Source organism: Ambystoma mexicanum, chromosome 6p (assembly GCF_040938575.1).
Source record: "Ambystoma mexicanum isolate Mex_15411 chromosome 6p, UKY_AmexF1_1, whole genome shotgun sequence".
Taxonomy (NCBI): Eukaryota; Metazoa; Chordata; class Amphibia; order Caudata; family Ambystomatidae; genus Ambystoma; species Ambystoma mexicanum.
In genome coordinates this window covers 104,208,901-104,236,584 of record NC_090935.1, presented here as the reverse complement: position 1 = coordinate 104,236,584, position 27,684 = coordinate 104,208,901, and the positions used below count along the sequence as shown (strand labels likewise).

At 47.4% G+C, this 27,684-nt stretch overlaps 1 protein-coding gene across 1 annotated transcript in view; it reads left to right on the top strand.

The window, feature by feature from the left end:
• Positions 1 to 27,684, top strand: part of LOC138511247 (receptor-type tyrosine-protein phosphatase kappa-like) — a 1,445,374-nt gene that overhangs the window by 1,320,865 nt on the left and 96,825 nt on the right. Inside the window, exon 30 of the mRNA XM_069626788.1 lies at positions 14,507 to 14,642. Within this exon, the coding sequence (XP_069482889.1) occupies positions 14,507 to 14,642 (136 nt within the window). The remainder of the gene's footprint in view (positions 1 to 14,506; positions 14,643 to 27,684) is intronic.

Here is a 27,684-nt window from a genome sequence, read left to right as displayed (position 1 = left end):
CCTCACAGATCCCCTTAGGCTGTCCAGGTCAGTGGTCGACGACCTTGGCTGGTTGACCGTCAGCAGCAACCTCATGACAGGGGAGCCCTTTTGGCCTCCGTAGCCAGAGGCCTGAGTGGTCACTGATGCGTCGCTGAAGGGTTGGGGCACTCACTGCAAGAAGTGATGGACATCAGGTGGCACATCAACAGGCTGGAGTTGCAAACCATTAGGTTACCCTTTGAGGGCTTTTGCCTCTTCTTTCAATGGGAAGCATTTCTTGATTCTGATGGACAACAATGTGGCTATGCACTACCTGAGCAAGCAGGGTGGCGTGCACTCCCTTCCCCTCTGCAGAGAAACAATGCAGCTGTGGTTCTAGTTGCTAGAGAACCAAATCTCGGTGTTGCAGAAATTAAAACGAAGATTGACATGGTGAGACCATTGGCACAATTCAGCACAAAAAGGAGGAGTGTTGTCACCATAGATGCCAGCGATAGTGGAATTGGTGCCGTTTTAGCACAGGTGGGTGAAGACGGTTTGGAACATGTGATTGATTACTCATGCTTCGAAAATGCCGAGAGCAGCGGAAAGGAATTATTCTGTTCTTGAAAAGGAGGCTCTCGCTTGTCATTGGACAGTAGAAGAGTTGTTAAATTTTGTATGGGAAGCAGGGTTTACCATAAAAACTGATCACAAGCCCCTGAAGGTATGTTAGGCAGAAACCTGTGCAGTTCCCTCTGGGACCACTGCAAAAGATTTAGGACTACAGGTGTTTGGCAGTAAACCCACTTGGTAGCAGTCTGTACCACACAGATTCACTTGGTAGCTGTTGCTGAGCAGTCAGACTTCCCTCAAGAAGAGTTAGGCAGTATACAGAGTATTCACAATAGGTCAAGAGAGCACAATAGAACAAGTAAACACTGACCAGGGCTTGGTGTAAAGGAGATATAATTATTTATTTAAAACCACATCTAGAAAAACACACAGGCACTAATAGTAAGCAATTCAAAAACACGGTCACTAAAAGATATACACTCCCTTAAAAGAATATTAGACAAGTCTTAAGTAAAGCCCCACTTACTTTCAGACAGCGGTGAGCACCTAACGTAGATGGCACTCTAATAATTTGTTTTAAAAAGAGAGAGAAGAGCAGAGAATAAATTGAAACAGATCCCAACACTTTTTCACAAACACAACAAGAGAGGTAGGCAAAGTAACACCGTGAATTCAGAGTCAGTAGGCCGGACCCGCTTTAAGAGGATCAAAACGAAATGTGTCCAAGGTCACACGGTTGCAGTGCACAAAAGTCTTGTTACGGTTCAAAAAGGAGTTGGACCAAAGAAAGGGAACAGTTAGAGGGTCAAGGCGGCCAGCCCAGTCCAGAAGGTTAAGGGGTTATTATTACCTTGTAGCAATCTTTAGAAAGGGAGGCCTGGCGGACACGGTACCTTAAAGTGGTGAGAACACTCCAGCGGGGGCAGTTGTTCCTGGCAGCGGATGCAAACCGGTGCTTCGTCCGGGGGAAGAGAGGATCTCGTTGGGAGGAAGACAGGAGTCTGTTGCACTGCCAGGGAAGAAACCAGCCGTGGAGTTTCTCAGGTACAAGGAGCGGTCCATTGATTCGCGGTTCAGTGGTAAGTGGCTATCCGGCCGCCGGGGTGCTTGGCACGGGCAGTTCAACCACAAACCGGTCTGGGGTGCGAAGAAAAGAAGGTAAACTGGTTGTGCCCACCAGTCAGGGGAAGAAGCCTCTCCAGCTCTTCTCTGTCGTTGGGAAGTGGTGAGCCGGTTCTGCAGGGCTTCACCGGAGTTGTCGTCGTGGTAGGTCGGCTCAGCTTCTCCTTCGTCAGATTCTCAGGTCCTGTGGCGACTTCTGAAGTTCCAGTCCCCAAAGCCCTGCTTTTATGCAGCATACCCCCATTCACTCAGCCTAGCTGTCAATCAAACATGCTAAGTGGTGAGCCGGCCGGCTCACCACTTGGGCCAATCACACAAGAGTGCGACTTGAGTTACCAAGGTAACTCAGTCCAGGGTGCCTAAACCCCCTCCTACAACCCTGTGGTACCCAGACAGAGTGGCACCACTTTTGGCGGCTTCTGTGGAGAAGCTCGCCAAAAAGTGGAACAAAGGGCTCGACTTGGGTTGGGGTCACAGAAGAGAACACAAAACACCATTTTAGAATCGAGTCCTGGCAAAAAATACCAAGCGGCAAATTAATATTAATTAAATAAACCAGCGGTATGTTCGAGGCTATGAGAATTAAATAATTAAAGTTGGTAGCCTCGAACAATGGGAAAATCCCATAAGGAAATATTTGCGGTCGAATATAAAAAGTAGTATCCACTGCCACCAGCCAAAACTCGATCAGAGGGGGCGGAGACGTGCCCTCTCGACTAACAGACCCTGGGCCAATCGAATAGCCCCGACCAGTACGTCCACAATATGATGATTTGTACTGGTTTCTGTTAATAATTTGGGACTAGTAAAGCCAATGGTGACTTAACATGCCCTGGGAGACAGTAGTCAGTCTCAGGGTATGGAGTCTATCTTGGGGTGTCACTATGACACCCCTGTGTTACTGCACAGAGGGTGCTGTGTAACACACATAGTAAAAACACATGAGACCCTATGGAGCAAAGGACCCCATAGCCCAGAAAACACATTAACAGTCAAAGGAACACCATAAATCATGTCCAAGAGTGGGAGAAAAAGGGTCTCACTCTTGGCAGGAGAAAAAAACAAACTCCAGAAGTCCAGCAAAGCTGCTGGGGGACTCACTAGGTTAGGAAATTCAGCCTAAAGGGAGAATTCTCCCTAACAAGGTAATTTTTGAGTAAAAGAGGTTAGACAAGGTGTCGAGGAGAGCTGCCAGAAGGGTAGCCAGAATGCAGGGCCAGAATGCAGGGATGTTATACCAGGGAAGGAGAATGTTTTAGAGGATCATTTGTCAAGATTGGGAGGTCACGATGAAGATGTGGTTTCGGAGGTGACGAATACTGTATTTGTGACACTGGGATGAGATAGCAAGTTTGTGAGGCATGGTTGGCCGGAAAAGAGACTTTTGAGTGATAAGGAGAAGATTTTTTGGGAAGTGAGATCGGAATTGAGTGTCAATTAAGGATTTGTGTATCGTTGGGATCATGCTTTTGTGCCTAGAAGTTTCGAAGGAGGATGGTGGAGACGGCCCATGAGGGTCACATAGGAATTACCAAAACTAAAGCAGTGTTGAGGAGCGATTATTGGTGGCCTGGATTTGACCGCGATATAGAGAGACTACTAGGAAATTGTACTGTATTTGAGAAGTTGGGTAGAGGAATAGTGGCTCGGTTGCAACCAATGGCAAAGCTTTATGGGAGGGCAAGCGGAGTGGAGCTTTTGATCGTACTGGCACTGCAAACCTTCTTGAGACTCTAGGTAATGGATGTGTGAGGATTACAAACCTCATTGGGTGTTGTGGGCCACTGCCCCCTCCATTAAAAATGGTGCCGGCACCGCCACGTCCCCTGTGCTGTCTGCACGGCCTGCCCCTGGTACTATCTGCAGTGCCCCTGAGCTACGATGGCCGGTCGCTGAGGCTGTTCATTCCCCACCTCCCTCTAGGCATCCACCAGTGGACGCAATGGACCTGGGCCTTGAAAAATCTGCCGAGGGAAAGCACTCTGTGAGTCCACCTTGCAGCACTTGGAGCCAGTTTATGTCAACTGCACTTTCTGGGGCCAGCTCTTTTCTACACCTAACTCCACTTAGGGTCGCCAAGCCTCCTACCCAAGGGAATCTGTCCCTGCTGGCCTCATCATCTAAGGACCCATCTACTACTCCAAGTTGTTGCTGTGAACTTGTGCTTATTGAACTGGCCCACATCAAATCACTATTAGCGGCCCTGTTCAAGGGTGTGACAGAGGCTATGGGGAAGAAGGGCCCAACTCGCCTGGGGCTGCGCAGGGAGGCTCAGTCCCAGCTATTGGCACAGGATTATACCGACTTCCCTCTTCTGGGGGGACGAACCCAGGCTGGTATACCTAACACAGCCCTGGTCGTCCCCTGCTCCTGTGGTTGAGTCTATTCCATCTCTGCCCCTCCCCCCACTACCACCCTCACCAAGGGTGACCTCAGCTTTGGGTCCAACCCCCCAACCTCGTGGCTCCCCATTAGGAGAGCACAGGACAATTTGTGCTTGGTGGGGAGGGAGAAAAATGTCTCACTGTATGATGAAGGGGGGCTTTCGTCTGGGGACCACATGCTTCTTCATGATGTCCCAAAGCTACCAACTGCTACTAGAGAACCAAGGGATGCCCTTCAAAACAAATGCCTTCATTGGTTGCAGGCGGTGCGGGGATGTGGATTTGTGTCCAGGGGCTCTTTGTTGAAGTGCACTAGAATGTCCAAATTTGGAGCCAATATGGATATTGTCAAAGTGGTCTTCAGGGATGTCGATCTGGAAAGGGCGTCATGACCACTGTGAGGGGGCACAAGTTGTGCCACAAGCAGGCTCCCACCAGAACCCTGAGGGCCTTAAAACCACTGCAAAAGGGCTCCTGCAGCCATTCCTGGTGCCTTTGGCACTAGGCTGATATGTAGGAGAGAAGGGATGTTCAAACTAGGTCCCATTTATGTACATGTTCCTTTAAATCCAACATGGAAGCACTCACACAGTCTAGTTCTAGGAACCAAGCCATGCGGTCTAGTGTTTTGGGTGTGGCAGGCCTGGAACTACTTTCCCTGGTACTACTTTACCTGGGCTATATAAACCACATCCTGACTTCAGAACACGCTTTGTGTTATTCTGCAATCAAAAGCGTGACGCTCACTGTGTTCAGCTCTTGGTCTTCAGCATCTTCCTGTAATCCTGTTAGAACAAGAACAAGAAACATCACTCACCTGTGAGTACTAATCTAAGGACTTCCGGCGAATGGCTACCAGAGTTGCTGTTCGAACATTGCGATCTGCAATAACGAGAAAGGGAAAAACAATATTAGAACGCACGCTTCCAAAACATCGGATCCCATCAGTCTTACCTGAATTCCATTGCGCTACGCTACGCTTCCATCCAGAGCACCACAGCAACATCTGCAAAGGAAAAGAGGCATAATCAGGTTTGCTTTCAATATTAAACAACCGCACAGCGCTGTACTTACCTTAAAGGATTCCGGAAGCCTGTTTTTTATCACAGCGGCCTGTGAGGAGAAGAAAATGCAGGTTAGCTTTAAAAGACAATAAAGGCGCTGCGCTTCGCGCTTTCTCTTACCTAGAAACGTGCCTCTCCATCCGGCACATTAACAAATTCCCACCATAAACAGAACAAAGATTTACAATTAACAAACCTACCTGCCTACCAGCAGATTCGGGGTCACAGCAGGCCTGGGCCTAAGGAAGACGTACTGCACCAGTGAAGCAACTCGAGCAGCTCGCCAACAAATGTGAAGCGCCCCCTGCACAAGAAACGCAGGACAGATAGCTCACCCTAAAAATAACTAAGATTCATTATTCAGCACTAGGCAACTACGCATCCAGGGTTCCAGATCTCAGAGCCTTCCAGACGCCCCCGGGGATATCAAGTTAGCGTAACAAAGGGTTGTCATGGAAAGATGCAATGGCTTTGGGTGGTCAAGGAAAATTGATATCATAGTTTGTTCTTTTCATGTCCCTGCCCCTGTGTACTCCAGAAGAGACTACTCTGGTAACAGTCCCCTCTCTGGTGCAAACCTGACTGCCCTGGGCCCGAGGCGCTACGGGGGGATCCAGAAGCAGGGGGTTGGTGGTTTTTGTTTACTGGCTGATAGCTCTGCTCGGGGCATTTATGAACGGTGTGGTTTTCTTTTTTTATGATTTTATTGTTTCCTTTACTGATATGTTTATTGTAAAAATGCACTAGTATTGTTTTTTTCTTAGCATAAGCTTTGATGGCTTTTTTGGCCGAATAAAGTTGTTTGATGATGAATATCCCAGAAATATCCCAGAAAAGGTATGGTGTGACCTGGCTTTGGATATTTTGGGGTTTAAAATTGTTTGTGAGACGACGGAGAGTGTCATGATTGAATTTCTACTAGATATATTTGAGAGAGAGTGTTTACCGTTCGTGGTGATGACCTATAATGGGAGACAATTGGTAGGTGGATGTTTTGAGGAGTATTTGAAGCACTGTCTGCGAAGCATAAAAGGACGGTGGCATATCATCCTGAGAGAGTAAACAGGTGTGTGATGGAGGCAGTGAGGCAAGAGGGGTGCTGGGAGGGAGAGTATGTGGCAAGAGGGGTGCTGGGAGGGAGAGGTTATATGCGTTGCGTATGGCCCACCATGCCGCCACAGGAGTCCCTTTAAGTTGATGAGGAGGAGGAAAACCAATAATAAGGTGACACCACCCTGGCTCGGATGGTTGAAAGGAAAACAGATTGTGTCGTGGAGGAGATAAGGAAATATCTTTAGAGAAGGAAAGATGCGTGGGTAAGGAAGGAGAATGAGAAACATGGTCGGAAGAGTGTGGAGGTGTGTGTGGCGGATTGGGTACGGTTTAAGAAAGGAGTGATAAAGAAGGGGGAGTTGTATTCTGATCCCATGCAGGTGGTCGAAGTGTCGAAAGGGGCGGTTGAGAGTTTGTGGATGGCAGGTCTGGAACGTAGCCACAGGGGCATCAATGAAACATAAGCAAAAGGAATAAAATAAACATTGAAATGTAAATAACATTGTACATAGGTAAGGAGTGTGTTGTATTGTGTAGCTTATGCGTTTTGCCAGCAACATACAGAATATGGAATACCTGGGTGGTGTAACTCCTGGGTGGAATGTTTTTCCTTCAATCGGGTCAGTTGGAAGTTAATGTGAAGCTGACCAGAGCTGGGGGCTACTGATAGAGATGGTGTTCCAAATAAACAAGCAGATTCTCTATATGACTACTGGTGGACTTACTTCATTTCACTCGGTCTCATTTCACTCGGTCTCGGCAGGTCATCTGGTGGGGACAGAGCACACGTTGGCAGATGCTCGGAGCAGGCAGAGCACAGTCTCACACGAGTGGGAAATGTGTCAGGAAGTCCTAGAGGAGGTCTCCTTTCGCTGGGGTACCCCATCAGTGGATCTTTTTGCCATGGAGTCCAACAGGGAGCACAGACAGTTTTTCTTGAGGGAATTGCCAGCAAAGGGTGCAATGGGAGACACCTTTCTGGTGAATTGGACTTTCTCTCTCCACTATGCCTGCACTCTGGTTGCTGACATTCCATGGGCTCTCATCGGGTTGAAGAGGTTTAGCGCAACTATGATCTTGATTGCCTCGGACTGGGCGAAGAGAACTTGGTACTACGACCATCTGTCCACCTCACTGGTTGGCTTGGCGCTGGGATCGTCTGACCCAGTCGGAAGGTCAGGTACTTCACCCAAATCCAGAGTCCCTCAACCTACATGCGTGGCTCTTGAGAGGATGAGGTATGATGACGGAGACTTCTCTGAGGAAGTACTTGAGGTGTTGCTGGCTGCACGCAGACCGTCTACCAGGCCGTTGTATGAGTGTAAGAGGAGAAGATTTGAGGCTTGGTGCAGGGAATGCGAGATTGAGCCCATCTCTTGCTCCACCACTGCAGTGATGGAGTTCCTTCTATCACTGTCCTTCAGGTCACCACAGTCAAAGGATATTTGGCAGCCTTGTCTGTGTTTAAAAGGTCCCTAGATCAAGGTTCCTTCTTCACGATCCTGCTTATGGCCCAATTCCTGAAGGGCCTTGTAAATAAGTTTCCGCCAACTCCCTTTGTTGTCCCAGAATTGGGATATGAATCTGGTTCTAGCGTTTCTGATGGCGGCTCTGTATGAGCTTATGCATTCCTGTTCATTACGGCTGCTATCATTGAAGACACCCTTTCTAGTTGCGATTACATCAGACAGGAGAGTTAGCAAACATCAGGCCTTGGGTTGCAGGCCCCCGTTCCTGCGGTTCTTTCGGGAAAAGGTTTTCCCTTAAAGTAAGACCTGCCTTTCTTCCTAAAGTGGTTTCTGAATTTCACCTTCTCAGACCATAGATCTATCCGTTTTCTACCTGCCACCACATCTCTCTAAGGAGGTGGAGCGGTTTCATTGCTCAGACCCCAAAATACCTTTGAGCTTTTATGTCGCTAGGACATCCCAGTTTCCCGGAAATTTGACCAGCTGTTCATGGCCATTCTTTGTCTCGCAAAGGTCTAACTGTAGTGAAGCAGACTTTATCGCGATGGATTATCCTTTGCATCGGGGAGTGCTACCAATCCGCAGGCAAAGAGCGTCCTTCCGGCATGAGGGCACACTTGACAAGAGGAGTCTCAGCCTCTACAGCCTTGCAGAGGGGAATACCCATTAGGGACATCTGTTGTGCAGCCACATGGTCATCCTTACACACATTTACCAAACACTATTGTCTGGATGTTGCCTGCTGGGCTGATGCACGTTTTGGTAAGGCAGTGCTGCTAAATCTGCTACTGTAACACTTTCTGCCTACCTACGTCATACTAACTGCGTGGGGAGTCTTTCAGATGAGGAATCTGCGGGAGAAAAGGAATCCATTGAAGGAGAAATTACTCACTGTAATCATCTTTCAATGGATTCTTCTCCCGCAGATACCTCATCGCCACTCCCTCCCATCTCCGTTAAGAAAGTTCTTATGGCCTGGCGCACCTATCTAAGCAAAGAGACGCCTGGTGATGGCTCTGAGGGGATCGCTCCTATCTGACGATTCGTTTGTTTTTCAAAAACAAAATCTATTTTTTTTCAATGATACTAGAAAGCTTTATTGACAGGCTTTTTCATTTTTAGGGTGGTTCCCTTTGTCAAGCTTTTGCAGGCTGCTTAGCCTTGTCTCCCATAATTTCCTCTGCAGCATTCAAGCATTAGGAAAAAAAGGGAGAAATGAGTATGGGGTGTAGTGATGTGGAATATAAACGACTCCTGGCGTCACGTTCCAGAGCCGACGATCGAACACTGGGCAAGACAGATCGATGTGTGAGTCGAGGTCCACTACGTCCCTGGTCAAAAAGTTTCAGAGCAGCAGAGCTGGATGAGGATATCTATCAGATGAGGAATCTGTGGGAGAAGAATCCATAGAAAAATCATCACAGTGAGTAATTTCTCTTTTTCCTTCTTGTATTTTGCTGTAAAGGATTGCCATCTGGCAAGAGCGTAAAGGACTAGCTTTTCTGCTTGGTTTCAATCATCAAATGATAGGGTTAATCATCTCAAAAAGGGTGACCTGCTAAACAGGAATGACCGTTCATCAAACTCCATGCCAGAATGCCAGTGAACACATGTGCACCGCTGCACCAGTCACCAGACAGAGATACAGCACCTGCTCTACAGTGGCATAGAGCAGGTGCAAAGGTCACATGTACCCTTTTGACAACTGCTGGAGTACAAGGGCCCTGCAGAAAGAGGCTGTATTACCTTCAGCAGCTCTGATGTAAACTATCATAATCCTGGTTCTATCTGTCTGGTGTCTGGTTAAGCACTAAGAATAAGTCACAATGATTTCTTTATTGTGATTGATAGGAGCAGGATTCCTAAAGCCACACTAAATTGGATTCATACCAGTATCAACCCTGCGGGCTCAGACCAGATATGAGAGGCTATGTTGATTCCAGGCAGCCTGAATTTTTCAATTTCAGTGAATGAGACAAAATACAGAGTTCACGCTCTGGGATGATGGGCAACTCTTCCCTGCCAAGCTCAGATGTTCACACCAGGAAGTTTCCAGGTGATCAGACTTCAAAGAATGACTTCAATATCAAAGCCTTTGTGATGCTGGAAATGCTTTGGAGGGACAGGGCCTCCTCGTCCTTGTCCTACTACTCCCCTAGTCTGTTTTCTGCTTTGTTTCTGCACAGGTGTCCAGTTTGGACCCCTGGAAGTGCAGCTCTACATTTTTATTATTAGTGAACAAGACCCATCGGATACCCTTATCTGGTACCCGTAGTGTGTGTTTTTGTGCACACCTTTGTGTTGCCCCACAGAGCACGGTATGTGCTGGTGGCAGCTACATGCTGATTTTGTAGGGACTCTGGGGCTCCCCCTTTTTGGGACACCCTGGCCCTGCCATAGTAATCAATGAATTCATAGGCAAAGGCAAGATGGCCACTATAAGCCTCATGGCGTTCTGCCTTTCCCTCCTGTTTCTCAAAGTCCTTAGAAGCCCTGGCTCTGTCACCTTCCCCAGATCAGGTTTTGGGTGGAAGAACCATATATGGCTCTGGGGCTGCCATCTCCAGAGACTGCTTGTTTTGGCTACACCCTAGGAGTGGAATGCAAAGGGGAGTCAACTCACACTTTGTGTTGTGGGTGTCTGGTCTTGGTTGTGCGTCACAATGCCTGTGGTCTTCCCTGAGCCAGCCCTGTCAGAAACTGAATGAATGCAGTGTCTGCTCTGAAAGGCAGGAAGTTGTCCCTAATACCCATCCACTGTTTTGAGTGCTGGTTTTAGGTGAATGCGCTGAATGCCTGTGGGCATGATTGGTGGCTGCATGAATGCACGTGTGTGTGATTTGCTAACTGAGCCTAACTCAGCCTGAGTAAATGGAGGGGGAGGGAGGTGGTTGTGTATATCAGAAGACCCTCCACTAACCTCTTGATAAGAGGCTTAGAGTTTTCCTGCAGGTGTACCCTGAATCCAGCTGAGGAAGAAGTTGGCGGCTGCAACGTTTCATCAAATTCAAAGTTTGCTGTGCTGATTTAAGGACTGATCAAGAGAAGCCCTGGAGAGGTAACCTCTTCCCGTAGCTATGAGGGGAAATCATGTAACTACTGTCCTTCACCTGAAGAAGTGTCCTGGAAGCCAGCCCTGAGTGTCTTCCGTCCTGCAGAGGTATCTTAGTGGGTCCTGAAGAAGAGAGACCAAACATCTTGAGCCCAAGAAGTCCACCTCTGCCGTCCGGGCTCTGAAGGCTGTCTGTGACCAGTGGAAAGCCAGACTGCGATGTATCACCCAGAAGAGGGGGAGCATGACATAGTGCGGCTCGACACCCAGAGCTTGCAAAGTTTCAACCAACTGAAGAAATCTTGAAGTGGCGCTGCAAACCTGTCATCGGTCCACTTTTCCACAGCTGAGGGAGTCAAGTGTTGCTGCCTGCAGAGAAGGGCATGCTGGTGAGTTTCCCACCACTCCGCATCAAGGAATGAGTCCTGAGAGTTCAAACCTGGTGGAGGCCTGAAGATGGGTGCAGTGCTCGGGCCCAAGTCACCAGAAACCATCGTGTCATCCTTGTTGCAGCTGCAGCACCAAAGAATCAAACAGCAGTCAGCCGCAAATCATTGAAACCGGATACCTAACTCTGTCACTGCACCCGTCAAAACCAAAGGTCATCAATGAAAACCAAATGACTCACCCCCACTGACAAGCCTTCTCGAGGTCCACAGTAGGTTTCACCTTCTTGGGACATCCACCACTGGCGTAGCAACCCAACCAAGGAGACCACTGCGACAGACCTTCACTGCTGCCTTCCGACACTGCTTGGTTTCCTTCTCCTACTCGACAACAACGACCCAGTGACTTCTTCTTCCAGGGGGTGTCCATCCTCAGAGGGGATTGCAGAGTAAAGCTGAGAGACATCACCTTGCAAGGCACCAAAGGTAAATTGCCAAGGAAAAGGGACTTCCACCCTCAAGGTCCATCCAGGGTTCATGGATTTCTGTTGTGCCTTGCTCTCAGGTTTCTCCCCCGGTACAAAGGGGTTTTGGAACCTCTAGAAACAAAATCAGACAATTAATGAACACATAAGGGCTGGGCTGTGACATAAAAGCAAAGCTTAACTTACCTTTTCTTGCAGGTTGCCCAGGTCGGGGGATCTCCACACAGTATTCCTTTTTGACTCTAGAGAAAGTATTCTGTCAGTGCTCTAAAGAGATTGCTTGAATTTCTGTATTTGTGTTTGTGGGGTTAAACCTTGTTTAATATTATTAGTACACATCTATGACCATTACCAGTTGGTGCATTATTACAGCAACTAAGAATAACTGTGGCACAACATAGAATCTTGAGTACAAATTGAGTTTTATTTATGTGTATATATCCACTTAAATTGTATTTAATAAAAGAACGGTGCTGGCACATAACATACTTTGCAGACTATCCTTTGTGGGTGCTTGGATATTCACTATACTTAAGAACCGGCCTGCATCACTTCCCTGTGGGTCTCAACCTTGGTTGCTCATCCATCGCTACCCTTTGAGAGCCTTGGCCAGGGTGCCTCTGAGCCTTTACCCCAACCACAGTGGGTAGTGTCACAAATAAACCCCCTCCATTCTTAATAAGCTTCCTCACAATAGGTGTTAGCACACCAGATAGCCTTTGAAGCTGCAGGCTAGAGCAGAGGGTAGAGTTAGAGACGGGTTAGAGACGGGTTAATCCATTTTAGTTTTCTGTGGCCTTCCCTCTCTTTCCTGTCTCCTCCCCTTCCTGTGGAACATGCCACTCTGGGTACAACATCAGGAGGCAGTGCTACTTCTCTCAATAATAGGGACCCAACCCCTTAAAGCAGGCTTGATTTCATGCAATCTCCTGCATCCGTTTACCTATAAAAAGAGGGGGTCTTTGATTCACTTTTGGACCTTCATAAACATCAGAAAGAATTCATCTGGACCCTTTGGGAAAGAAGTCCTTTGCAAAGCCCACTGCCAGAGGTGAACACAGGTGTCCCAAGGCAAGCAGAAATGTCTGCCACCTACCCATTCCCAGGGCACATTAGGGATGACTTTGCAGAGGACCAAGCCCAACACTGCTAGCAAAGTTTCCTAGGCTGGGCCGTCTAGAGGCCAAAAAAGACCCTCATTGCCCTAGTGCACCCTGGGACAGTACTCGCAGCATCCAGAGGGCCTAAGCAGCCAGGTAAAACCACTTTGAAACTCATTTGAACTGTGTTCACTGTATTCAAACCATCAGGAGACACAATGCTGTTTTTGGCACTCACATCTGTACTTCGAACACCTGATTGCATCCATCGAACCAGTTTGGCGTTGCACGCTGCCATCAGAGCCTCATCGCCTATCCAGCTCGAGTAGCCTGTGCACAGTGCAGACGACTTTTAACTTCTACGTCATTGAACCAAGTAGCAAACCTCCAGGACTTTGCAGCTCAACTCATCAAACCACTCCTGGTGATCCATTAACCTGCATCTCTGTCTTACTGTCTAATCCCGCCTCCTTCGCAAGTCTGCAACTTCAAAGGCCCTTTGGAATGCAATACCCTTATGTGCAGCTGACCCTTTTGTGGTTACATGTAATAATGTCCCCGCAAAAATGTCCCCTGACAAAAAAGTCACAGTTTTTTGCAGAGACATTATTGCACTGAACATGCGGGGGAACCCCTGTTTTTTTGTTTTTTAAATATGAGCAGGGGACATCCCTGCAACCTATCCACATACATAATGTCACCATATATGTCGCCAATGGCTTTTCCCTGTGACATTATGTATGGGGACATTATGTATGGAAACATTATCACCTGATACCCCTTTTGTTTATGGTGCTCCTCTTAGAAGTTTGTTTACCAAAAGGTTGCTATTGGGATTTCCCTGGTCTGGAGAAAGGTGTTACCTGACCCCACAAAGGATCAAAGACAATCCCATTCTCCCTGCCTACTCTGCTGCTGGCTAAGCAGAGAAAGACATTATCACTAGAATACACACCCCTTCCATAGCTGGCCTGGGCTCGACGTATGTATGCTACATATCAGATTTGGCTTTAATAATTTGCGAGCTAACAGCCAACCATGTATAATTCAGAATTCATGATCTCCTTAAGTGCTAAGGGCAAGTATGTTTGTCGTGAATTCCCATAGGAAGTCATTGTAGGTTCCACACACACCTGCAGTTAAGTGTTAATGAAAGGAGGGTCTGGTTAGCAGACTACCCTTTCTGATATGGATTTCCTGTATCATTTAATTATTAATAAAAATAAAAAAGCAAGGGCTACCAAAGCCTTGCCAGGGAGTGTAACATATTCTCTACTTCCTAGTACACAATCATATTCCACCACACTTCTGGCCTTCCAGCCACAGACATGAGAGATCTAGGTTGGTACTGGTGGCAATAGAGCTCGGGGGGGGCTTCTTCTAAATATAAAGGGTTTCTCTCAGCTACTGCCACACATTTGTTAAATCCTTATTTGTCCTATTCTACTAGTGAAGTGGGTTGCCATGCATCTCCAGGTGTATGAACTGGGGAATATGCCAGCATTGTTCTTCTAGGAAGAGATATCAACTGACCTTATGCTATGGGGACTGTTTGTGTCTACATTACTAAATGGAGGAGGCATGTCTGCAGTCTCTATTTCACTTTGCTATAATTAAGTATGCCTTAGTGTAGTAATGGCACCATAAATTAGGATACTCTTTAAACAAGTACACCCTTATTTTCCTAAATAATACTTTGCATCAATGGCAAAACAGTCAACTTTTTGCGAACTACCACACAATATCATATCAATGAAGCACTTGTGCAAGTGTATGGTGAGCATACAATTACCTCTTTATGCCACACTTCTGTGACCCCTTCTGCTAACACCACACTTGCTTTACTTATGGTAGGGATGGGGCCAGCTGCTCAGGCCTGTTCCTGGCTGCCAGCAACATGTGTGAACAGATCCGTGAAGAGCGGCTAGTGGATCCCTCGCACATCGTCAGGCTCCTGAAGTCCAGGCGCTTTCAGCTCATCCCAGATGCGGTAAGGAATTAAAGATTGACACAATTATTCCTATATCTATGGAAGCATGCCAATGGCTGTCCTTGCTGCATTGTGTAGAATGTGCGCCTTGGACCCGAGGCCAAAAATTTCCCTCTTAAGGCATTGCTTGAGGTTATGAAACATGTTGCCTTTTCTTCTTTGGTTTATTCCACCAAAATGTGTTAATGTATTGTCTGCAGCTACTTTTTTAAATTGTATTTAGCTCAATTTTTATCATTCTCCTTGAAAGTATATCTGAGGTTTCCCCAGGCAAAAGATTAAAGTTCAGCAGTTTAGTATATATAGAGAACCATCGCTGTGCTTATAATATCAAACAAGGAGTGGCAGAAACTTCATGTGTCCATGGTTTGAGGTATATATTGACAATGAGAGAAACTTCACATCTTCAAAATCTGCAATTAGACTTCCATTTACAAGGGTGCAAAAGGTTTTGCTACAATGGCTTCAAACTTTGTCCGTGTACATGGAGGTTTTTGGTCACAAAACCTTTTCAGCAGATCAATTGCGCAATCCATTGACTTTAAGGTTTGAGCACTTTGTTTAAGCACTTGTAGCACTTGTCTGTCCTCTTCCGTCCTCATTGATATGTACCTATTTTCTGCAGTTCCTCCGAGATTATTGCCTACATTTTTCCTACCTTACTCCAGGTGAGCAAGTGGCTGACTAGTGCTCCACTGATCATGCCCTTAAAAGTATGCCGAGCAGTCTGCAGAGTGGCTGAAATTATGATGTCCTTGAAAAAGTTTTGTGCTTTTTGCTTGTTGTCATACTTAATCATGGTGTCCCTCTGGGAGCATCTACACCATGATCAAACTGTGCAACTTAAAGTACTACCGGAACATGATGAGAAGAAAAAGTGCAAGCAAAAATCAACCTATCGCCGAATCTCTTGGTAGAAAAAGTATTTAATACATATAGTCATCAGCGGTCCTATCCCTGTATTGTGCCTGCCCAATACTGACCAATCATCTGGTAAAGGAAAGGTGGGGCATATAAAGATTGCGCGAACTATCATCCTTTAAGAATGCAAGTTTGAAACAGTTGGGTGAGAAAAGAAAAATGTAATTGTATCCACTTGAGTAGATCATCAGTTGATTATGTCATCAAAAGAGAAAAGGACAGGCACAATAGTATACATGGCCTTAGAATTATTACATAACCTCAACACGCGTTTCTCCACTATCCTTCTAGTAGGTCATCAGGAGGTATTGGGCCTCATTACGAGGTGAGCGGAATGAGATTAACGGCACCAGTAATGGTGCCAGTGGCGTTAATCCCATTCTGCCCTATTACGAGGTACTCTCGCGGGACCCGCTCTGGACATCTGGTTTTACCAGACTTCCAGAGCGGGTCCTGTGAGGGGACCAGGGATCTAACAACAGGTCCGTTGTTAGCTCCTTCCCCATTCCCATTGAACCCTTTGGGGGCTCGAATGGGAATGGGGAAGGACCTGGTCCGGGCTTCTTGAAGGAGGAAATACCGGGTCCTCCAAAGTCGGAATAGCCCGGTATTTCCCTATTCAGGGAACCCGGACCCAGACACGATTTTGGAGGCAGCCATGCCCTTATTAAGGGCATGGCTGCCTCCAAAGTCGTAATGAGGCCCATTGTCTGGCAATTATTTTACATGTATCTAAAGAAATGAAAAAGAAAAACAAATAGGCACTATTTAAAAAAAATGATAAAGTTGTACCATTAAGAGCACGTGTGTGTGCTTTCATTATGTCTTCACCAATATTTAATTAACAATTTCTGATTATTGCTCACCCTTTGTTATGATTGCTCAAAAGCAGGTTAACTTTTAAGTTATATTCTGGAGAGATTTCCTTTTAGGTGTAGGTTTTCCTAAAAATAACACAAATACTTGGCTACCTCCAACCTCGTAATGAGGCCCATAGACTTCTAATTCTACCTCCCTGCCACTTGTTGATTCAGCATCAGACAATGCAGAGGCTGATAGGCCGCAGGTATTGTGGATTTGGTTTTATCCGGTCTTGTAAATGGTTTAAAGTCATGTCTTTTCTGAAAGGTAGAGATGCGTTTATATGTGCAATCATTTTCGTCTCTAATACATTTTTTCTGTTTCTTTTGTTTTAGCTCCATGGCATAGTTCAGTAGGTATTCATCTAGGATTTGGTAATTTTTAAAAGTAATTTCTGGGAGATTCAAAGTTTCAATAAGAGTTTTGATGTCAGCTATTTCTTTGAGTGTCCTTGCATGTATTTTGGCTGACGGGTTAATGACTCGTACCTTAATCTCTTTTGAAGTGTTGATCAATAATTGTTCCCAATCATTTAGCGCTTCTATATCATCTTCAAATGATGGGAATAGAGATATTCTTAAACCTCTCGGAATTCGACCTACTTCAAGATACACCTTCATAGTTTTGATTTCCCACCACTTAAATTTCCTCTATTTGACTGTGTCTTACTTTTTTTTTTACCAATTTTTATTTTGAATAACAAAAGTAATTTCCAGACATATATAAACATTTATAGTGCATTACTTTTCAATTTTTGGCAGTCTGCACCCCTTCCTTCCCAACTCCCCCTACATAATTCTACCTCCACTCCCATTATTCTATGTCTTCTCCCCTGGTATCAGCACCACCTTGTACGGGTACATTCTCTAGGTTTTTGGTTCCCTGTACAGAGCTGGTCAGGTCTGCGATCAACTGCCTGGAGGCACCAGATTCATACACCATGAATAAATAATGTGCTTGGGAACTACTTTATTATTGTCAGCCAACATGGAGGCATCCACATTGCTTGGTTCCTAAGAACCATGCTATGCTGTCTAGAGTTTTGGGTGTGGTAGCCTAGGGACTACTTTTCCTGGACCATTTTATTGGGGCTGTTTAACCCACACCCGAGCAAGACAACACGCTTTGCGTTACTTTGCAGCTTGCAACGTGAAGCTCACTGTGTCCAGCTATTCCCTCGAACCTTGGGGAAGCAGAACCTGCAATGAGACAAAAGGAACATCATTAGCAGCAGCATCTTACCTGCAGTCTTCATCTTTAAAGACTCGCAGCTACTGAGGACAGCTTCCTCGAATCTGCACGCCTCCCGGACAGAACGACCTGAAAGAGGAAGATAGAGGCAACATTAAAGAAAGCAGTAGAGACATTTACAAATTACGAACTGCTCAAAAGGCTTACCTGGCTGGTCGCCTCTCGGCTGGCACCACTCCGGACATTACTCTCGTGCTGAAGAACACTGTGACCTACAAGGAAGGAAAAGACAGTTTAGCAAAGGCAAGACTTCGCAGCGCTGCGCATAGCGCTTACTTACCGCATCATAGCGCTCTTAATGCGCCAACATTTACCAGCGGGGCTCAACCAAGCCAGTTTGCCGCGTTGAAGCTCCGCATACCTAAAGGAGAAAAAAGAGACATTTTAAACAAAGAAAGGCATGCAGGTTAGCAACAGAACTGAAGAACAGCAATAAGACCTACCTGAACAATATCAAACGGGCCGGCGTCAGTGAAGTAACTGGACCACACTCGCCCATGAAAGACAACACGCCCCTCCAAAGAAGGCAGGACGGAGAGCACGCCTAATTCAATCACAAGGTGAGGCGAGGGCGCCAGAGGGACTGAAATCATACGGGGGTGGAGGGAGGATACTTAACCCAGTCGGTCAGTCTTCAACACAGTCCTCCTGTATTTTCAGGCAGAACCTTCCCCGCAGACCTCATCAGGGCAAAGCTGAGCAGCATACCAGCGAGTAACCCGGCTGGGTGGCGTCCCTGTGGATACCAGGTGAGTGTAACAATACCTTCTTACGGTACACCATAGCTCTAGTCAACATTGCTTCTGATATTGGTTCTTGTAGTTCTGCCTCCTGATCCTGCTTTAATTGCCCCAGCTCTTTCCCCATTTTGGTCATCAATAGCTCATATATACGCGAGACTTTGTGTCCGCCTTCAGACACATCATAAAATGTCTCTATGCTCTCTTCCAATATCAAGGGCACTTTGGCTTCTGGCCATCTACGTCTGAGGGTCCTCAGCAGACAGGAGTATGTGAGGTGTTGCCTTGATGTACTCCTGTGTCCCCTGTCAGTTCTTCGAAATCTTTAGGTACCCCTTCTCTCATTACATCTCCTACCGTCGCCACTCCCTTGGGTTCCCAGTAGCTATGCACATTTAGCCACAGTTGTTCATCCACCCCCTTGAGCGTGACCAGCGGGATCTGCGGGGAATACAGTGTTTGGTTCCCCATTAAGTGGCAGGCCATGTGCCACATCGCACAACCCAGTCGCAGCAAAAATGGCAAGCAAGCTATACGTGGATTGGTTATCCACATCACTTTGTTCAAGAAGAACAGGGTGCACATTGTACGCAACAACTGAAATTCGGGTGTTTGCTCATTCGACAACCATTGTGCTACGAACTGCAACTGGCTAGCCACGAAATATACCTCAAATTTGGTAATTGCATACCCCCTTGTTCACATGGATTTTGGAGCTTTCACAATGCCACCCTACACCGTCAGTTATGCCATAAGAAGCTCCTGCATATGCTATGCAGTTTACTGAAAAAACGTTTTTGTATCCTGAATGGGACATTTGCAATAAAAATGACAGTGCCTTGGCAACACCACCATCTTTAGCAACGCTGCTCGTCCCATCATGGCCAATGGCAGTCTGGCCCAGAAAGCCATGGAGTTCTCAGTTTTTATTATGGCTTTTACCGTCTTCTGCATGTGCTCTGTCATTGGATCATGACTGATGTCTACCCCCAGAAGCCGGAATGTGTCTATCTCCCATCTGATTGGTAACACTGGCAGCCCATCGATGGCCTCCCAGCGTATATACGCAGCCAGGAGTAAGATGAACAGCACAGGGGAACACAGGGAGCCTTGCCTTGTTCCCTTGCTCAACTGCCACTGTTCTGAGATGATGGTGCCCTTCTTGACCCTAGCTATTGGTTCGTTATACAGCAATCTCACCCATTTGATGTATGTGTGCCCAATACCAAACCTTTCCAACACCGCTAACAGCCAAGACCATCTGACAGAGTCGAACGCCTTGACTGTGTCAAGCAACGCCACTACAGATTGCTGTGCTTTGGCTTGGGCGCAGTCTATTACATGTTGCAATCTGCGCAGGTTGTTGATAATATTTCTATGTGGGACATACCTGTCTGGTCTGGGTGTTTCAACTTGGCTATGGCTTGTTTCAGCCATTACTACTGTGGGAATCTTCCCATCTTGGCTCAGTAACAAAAGAGGCCTATACGAGCCGCAGTCTGTGTCCAGCTTGTTCGGTTTAAGGAGGGGGACAATTATTGACTCATGCAAGGATTCGGGCAACTTGTCTGTGTCTAGTGCTTCGTTGAGCATTGCTAGCAGTGGGGACAGGATTTCCTTTCTGTATTCTCTGTAGCATTCCATAGGAAGCCCGTCTGCTCCTGGGACTTTGCTGGTCTGTAGTTCCTTGATCACCTGTTCTAACTCTGCAATTGTGATGGGGACCTCCAGTCTATCTCTCTCTTCCTTGTTTAGCTTGGGTAGGTTAATCTCTGACAACGCTTCCTGTACCTCTGACGTGAGGTTTCCGCATACAGTTTCTTATAGTAATCTTGAAAACATTTATTCACCCCTTGTGTCTCACACAACTCTCCATCATTTCCCAAATTGCTCTGACCATCTCTTGTTTACTCTTGCTTTTATAGAGCCAGATTAGTAACCTCCCTGTTTTATCCCCTTCCGTGTGTTGCCTTTTAATGTATTTTCTGTAGCTTAAGTTGCCTAACCGAACCCAGTGTCCTCTGCATTTTTGCTGTCAACGGGTCACCTCCTGTGCCTCTTCAACGGACCGCACTCCTGCCTGCGCTATGGCTCCCAGCGTACTTTCTGCCTGTTGTAAATCTCGTAAAATGACATCTTGTATCCCTTTCGACTTCACTATGGCTTTACTACCTTGAATGCCTCCCACAGTGCACCTGCGGATTTCACACTGCCAGCATTTATCTCAAAATATTCTCTTACCTCCCCTCTCAAATGTTCTCGCAACCCTGTATCCTTGAGTGCCTCGACCCTGAGTCTCCACATTGGAATCCTGGCTCGGGTGGAAGTATCTACCATGTGATCACCAAAGGAGCATGGTCCGAGATGACCCTAGCTTTATATTCAGCCCTTGTGAACTGTCCCAGATTTTCCTCCCCCACAAACACATAATCTAGCCTTGTGTAAAGGTCCATGAGTGCAGTATATTGGGAATATATTCTATCTTGCGGGTGCAATGTCCTCCAGACATCAGTCAACTGGAATGCTTGTAAAAATGTGTTTAACGCCTTAGCTGCGGGGCCTGGATGAGCGTATCTATCGCTGGGTCCTTCGTACAATTGAAATCCCCTCCCCATCAGCGCACTTTCCCTGTATGGGCCTACCTTAGAATATACAGATCTAAAATATGCTGCTTTGTCTTGATTAGGGGCATACCTATTTATGTCACATATTTCCTTGTTTTCCAACAATCCCCATAATATTGTCATTCTGCCATCTGTGTCCAAGAAGGTCTGAAGGATCCTGAATGGAACTGATGGCGCCACCCCGGTGAGGACTCCTCTAGCATATGCTGAGTATGTTGAGCCTACGGTCACCCCTCCCCACTTACGTGTCAAGGTGTCTTGTCTGTCTTTTGTTAGATGAGTTTCCTGCAAGAGGGATATGTATATTTTTTGTTGCTTAAGATATGTCATCACCCTGTTCCTCTTTATATAGCTGATCAGGCTGCGCACATTCCAGGTCCCTATTTTAAGGTCTTCTGACATGGTTCCCGTTCTCCTGTCCACCTTGTCGTATTTGGTATCCCATCTATGTGTGTAACTGTAGGCCATCCCCTCTCTAACTGATTTTTCCAGAGTACCTCTGCATTCAGCAAGGGCCCTCATATCCTGCCTCAGCAGGTTCACATCAATACTGACTGCTTCTATTTTGTCCTCCAAAGACTCCTTCAATGATGCTGTGGCCGCCAGAATCTGTTGTTCTCCCTCAGCTAGCCTCTGTTCCTTAGAAGGCGTTGATGTCGCTTAGGGAGGACCCTCTATCGTGGGTACGGTTTTAGTGCATGCCTCTAGGTTGAGTTGTTTCCATTTGCCTTTCTGGTTCTTAGATGTCATGTTTGCCACTGCTTCTCTGTATTAGTTGTCTTCTTTACTTTCTCTCCGGCATTTTGAGCAGCGGGTGAGCAGCGTCTTGTCCCCACATCTTCTTTCTGGAGGTACCTGAAGCGTTTGTTGGCGTGGCCTTCATCCACTGAACGGGTACCACAGGGTTCCTTTGTCTGAGTTATGCTTAGTGGCCTGATAGCGCCTAATTATTGAGCACCTGCCAGCCAATGCGCCCTGCTACCGTTGCGCAACACTGTTGTAGGCCCACGTCCGTGTGTGGCTATCCTCCGCAAAACCCTGCTACAGTCTGTGTCCGTAGTGTTTGTTTTTGTCCCAGGCCTCCGATAGTTCTCTGCTCTGGTCCTTTTGGCTTCCAATTAGTATCTATGGATGCAGAATGTCTTGGCCCTTTTAGCTTCAGGCTTACCAGGTGTTGCTCTTTATGTTGTGACTTGCCGTATTCTCCGCAGCCCAGCTCCTATAGTGTCTCACTTTTATGGCCAGCTCCTTTGGAAGCGCAGCAAAGTATGGTCAGTCCTGCAGCCTCACACGGTTCTGGGGCCTCACTGCTCTTGTACTCCCAGCCTCAGACTCTTTGCCTTATACATTCTTAGCAATAGCGCTGTGCCGTCTCTCCTTCGCCCCCAAGGAGACCCTCGTACTTGCGTATATAGCGCCAATTGCAGTCACTGCAGGGGGGGGGTTGTGCAGTCCTCTGGGCGCAGCTCTCTGTCACCCTCTATTTCGGCGCCACTTCACAGACACACTTGGACACTCTTACCTTGTCCGCAGGTGAGTACGTAATGTTCAGCCAGAGCCCCAGCACAGCCACGTTTGGCACCCTCAGCAGCGTGTCATTTCCCAGCTGTTCATCATACATTTCTGGACGCATAGTCTCTGTATTCTTCAGGGCCTCGGGCATTGCACTCACCCATTCCTTTCCATGTTGCTTGGATGTTGTCTTGTTCATAACGTGCCTGCTATACCCAGGCCTTTCATCCCTGCATAACACTCTCCGCTATCGTTCTGGATTAATGTCTCTGCATGTGGCTCTTGTTATGGTCAATTTTTCACTGTGTACAGTCCGCTTTTTGGCTTGCTCCCTAGTCCTGCTTGCTGCTCACGGGCACTGAGAGCGTGTCTGGTGGAACAGCTGGGTGTGTGTCACAGCGCACAACAACCTAATCAGCCCTGGGGCGTATCCTCACTGCAACCAGGTGCAGGGGATGTTGCTAGCTTCTGGCAGTCTCTGGTCCCGACATCCGGAATGCGCAGTCTTTGCTCCCACTCTCATGTTAGATGAGTTGCCGTGGCAATCCAACGTCTGGCTCATTGTGCCCATGCCACTGTGCGGCTGCCTACATTCGCTACACTGCGGGGTCTCAGCTCACTCGCCGCTGTCTTCCCTCTGCCCAGGTCGCCTCAGTGGGGTTCTGCTTAGCCTTTAATGTTCGTGCTTTCCCTGCATACACCTCCGTCTCTGGATCTGCTTCCCACCATGGGACTGTCTCAGGATCTTGGGTCTGCAGCCGATGATACAACGTCCTGTTCCTCCTGGAATGTTGCTCGAGTATCACTGCATTATCCGCGCTGCTCTTCACTTGCTGCTGCACTGCACCAGGCCCCCGTGCTTGCTCCTACAGTGGTGAATTGGTTACTTCTCCTGCTTTTAGGCTCCTGGCATCTATGCTGGATTCCAATTCTGCTCCGGCACATCAGCTGTCTGCGAAGTGCCCTTTGTTCGCAGCCGCCATTTCGGGGTTAATATTCATGGACAGCGTGGCAGTCTCCTTTCAGCTGCCGTTTCTTCCGTGGGACGCCACAACTGTTCGCTCTTCACCCAGCTGTGCTCACACAATGTATGCAGGCAACGTCGCGGTCTGTTTGCATGAGGCTTGTCTATAACATCATATTTTGCAGCATCTCATGGACAGATCACAGAAGCTCGGCGAGTCACAGCCTATTACATGGCTCTGTAGCCATGCCACAACTGTGTCCTATTTAATTGAAAAGTGATGAAATGTTGAGGAAGAGAGCCATGCAAGAGACTGAGTTGTGGACTTGCAGTCAAAACGAGTTTTCACACCCTTGGAAGGGCCCTCAGCCAAACAGGTTGCTGGTACCGTGGCCGGGTACAGCCAGTGTCTAAGTCTGTTCCGCAAGCCAGCCACTCGCACCCCTTACCCAGGTGCTGTCATCATTTTTGTGCCACAGCCTCAGGACCCCCACACCCCCTACTTCCCCATTCCACCCAAGCCCCCATGTGATGTCCGGTTACCGTGTCACCGCAGTAGAAATAGAAACAGGAAAAGTTGTATGGATAGCTATTGTTAGGAAAGATTTCATATTAGAATGTAATTTTCCCTCCATGTGTCAACCCCCAAACTTTTTGCTGCTGTTTTACACCCTGATCTAACCTTTGCCAGAGACGCGCAGCCCTCCGCCGCACTCCTCTGGGCTTTCGCTCACTTCTTATGGGGAAACTGACATGCCCTTAAAACAGTCAGTACTGGGAGACTTTGTTTCCCTTAGTCCTTTCCTCATGTTGCAGCTTTTGTGCAACATGAAACAAGAGTGCAATGTAACTTACTTTACCGCACCCTTGGGTCTCTAGTCATTCCAAAGGCCCTAGAAAAACTTGCTAGACTTATTATGAACTGTGCAGATGTGTCACGGACCGGATTGTTGGCAGCTATCGTTTATCTTATGTTTTGAACCCTTTTTTGCCATGTTATCCGCGCTTACCGCGTTTGGCAAGAATAGGTGGCCTGGCTCCATAATGGCCATGCCACGAGGTCTTTGTCCTGTCCTTTGGCCATCTTGCCCCTTCACCTTCCCCAGGTCGAGCCGACCCGGGTCAGTCCTTATTTGGTCATGCACTTTCCCGCGAAACCCAAAGCTTTTGCGGGCTTCTGCATGCCTTGTGTGTGTGCCTCCAGGATGTGGGCTGGGATGTCTGTTCCCAATACCCATCCTGGGTGCCAGAGAGTCTGGAGTGTCCTGAATGCCTGGGACCACTGTGGTCTGTGATTGGTCCACGTATGGAGTGAGTGTTTGTGAGCAGATCTCCCATTGGGTCCTCTCTGTTTTGGCGCGAAGGGAACTTTGGGTAAGAGGAGGCCGAAAACACCACTACCATGTCAATCTCCTGAGTTCACACGTACAAAGGATAAGGAGCCAAGTATCCTGCAACAAGAAGCCGAGTCAAGGAACCGCTGGTGACCCCTTGGAAGGTTTGGTACCCAGAGCCCGCTGTTGTCCTGCGAGACCCCTCTGCATCTGATCGTCCTAGAAGGTCTGAGAAGGCGCTTCGACCCATTGGAATAGTGGGACCAACTATTCTTGGCACCTTCATCAAACCCTGCAAGTAAGCCTCTTCGGAAGTGTCCCTGGGTCAACCAGTGGGCTGACCAGCTTGCACAGGACGTTTGCTTTGTCACCGCCATGGTTTCGAGGAAGCCCACGAAACTTGGTATACTGCTTACTCTTTTTCCACGGCACCCTCGCACTGGATTTCGTAGACTTGCCATTCCCGGGTCTGAGGTGAGACGAGTGCGCCCGGACTGGAGTAAACGCGATTACCATGTTGCCCTTCTGTGGCAATGACCTGTGCAAGTTCGCGGCACTTGAGACCCTCTTGACCCTGAAGCCTGCTACCGCGGAAACTACATGGTGTCGAGACGTCCTGATTGTCGCATCTGATCCTGCCAGCGAAGTGGACTGAACTGGCGAAGTCTGGGTCTGCCTGCGTCGGGGACCGGTGAGTAGTCCATACCCCAACCGGTGGCCCCTAGCGCAGGAGCCCACTTCTTGTCTACCGCTGTTGCGAAATAGCGACCCTATCCCTCACTCTCAACCTGCCTCTGCCGCAAGTGGAGGTCCTGCTTGAATAGTGGGAGCTTGTTCTTCATCGACCTTACCCGCCGTCCTGATCTGCTAGCAACCCTTAAAGAGACCGTATTTTGTCCAGTGGCACAAACATGTGCATGTACTATTGAGCATAATATTCCTCTCTTGGTAGGGCTTGGACTGACTTTTAGTTAGGTGTATTCTTGATGTGGAACTGGGTCTAAAGATTACTTGCACTGCCTGTTTTCCTCCCCACCTAGGTGGTCTACATATGTTGTGCTTTCTAATCCGTTAGACCCCTCTGGTCTTGTATATATATCGTGTTGATGTGTTGGTTTACTTCAGTATTATTGTGATTCTTTGCTATGATCTATATTACAAAGGCCTTGTAATAAATCTGTGTATATTTTTAATATATCCCCTGTCTGCAGTAATTTGTAAGTGTCCTTGCTTTGTGTGCTCATTGAGGTCTTTCAGTCACCCTCACCCCTCTTGAGACTTAGTCTTGACCGCCTGCCATAGCTACCCTGATTGGTCTGGCTTGTCCAGAGGTTACCCTGTTCCAAGAAACTAGGTTGGCCTTATGAACCTCTGCCCCTCCAGGTCAGAGTTCAGAAATCCATCTTAACAGCTATCCCCACTTCTTCATTGGGCATACAGTGCCGATAACCAAGCCTCTGTCTGGCCGACCATTACTGACCCTCTACGCCCCTGATGCAGGGGGGATTGCTTTATTCTCTCCCTCCAGGATTGAGCAATCTCTAGACATCTACCAAGTTATAAGACCACATCAATTAAATTATTCCTGTACTGGGTTCTTGGTCTCCCAGGCAATGGGGCCAAATACATTGGGGTCAAGTACCGAATTGAAGTCATCATCTGCTATTCCAAAATGGAAGGTATATTTTTATAAATCTTGATGGGAGTCATTTGAACCATACATAATCCCTAATACTAGCGCAATGCCTTCTAACATAAGTAAAGCTAATATAAATCTGCCCCATGGGTCTATCACTCGCTCACCCACTAAGTACTATAGATTATTGTGAAACAGTACATCAGTACCTCTAAGCTTTTCAACAAAGCAATTAGATAATGCTAGTCCCAAGGCCTACTCAGAACATAATTCTGTTCTGTGAATCAGATAGTGGTTGTGTGCAGAGCAACATCTGCAGTCAGCCTCTTAATCCTAATCGTGAATTTTTCCTCTTAAGAGGACTTTACTGACCATTCACATTCCATGTCATTATCCCAATATGACCAGTCATTAGCTAGCTTTCATGTGTAAGTATTGCGACAAGTTCACAATACGTTATTCGCTGAAGCTGCAATATACTGGTGAAACAGTCTCCAATTAACCAGAGTGAAGAGCACAGTAGTCTCAGTGTCAAAAATCAAGAATCACTCAGGGAGTCTAGTAACGTCCCACATGAATTATGTATGTGGCCCCTCCCTCCATAACTATGATCAAAACAAAGACAAAGGGAACACAATATGAAGGAAGAGCACCAGGGAAGAGTAGTTTAAACTTAAGCTGAAGGGGGCGTGGCTGGAACTCATGGTGTAGAGACCTGCATGGACGGTGCTCCCATTCAGATCCTGACCAAGATCCTTCAAACGTACAGAGACAAATGCTAATAGCGTAAAAACAAGCATATACCCACAGAGGAAGGAATCCTACCTCCCACCGGAGAAAGACCGAAGAAAATCGGGGCCTGCATCCTGTGTAACGGAGCTCGCAACCCTCTGCCCCGAGGTAAACAAAATGGCTGGCGGCACTGCGGCCTGAAGGAAGCCGAGAGGTGGGAGAGATCATGCTCTGCAGCATCAATGTTGAATGCGGACAAGGTGTCAGGTGTAGCACCCAAATCGCACTTGGCTGTGTAGAATGCAAGTGTCTGGGGTGCCGGAGGCCAGTGCAACTTGCATACAGGTCCAGCGGGGTGTGGATTGAGGTCGAACCCCACGCCCGACCCGGCGGAAGATGCAAAGGCCCAGAAGAAGCCTGACAGACCAGCGCAAACTGTAAGCCTCGCAAACCACCCGGAGAGCGAA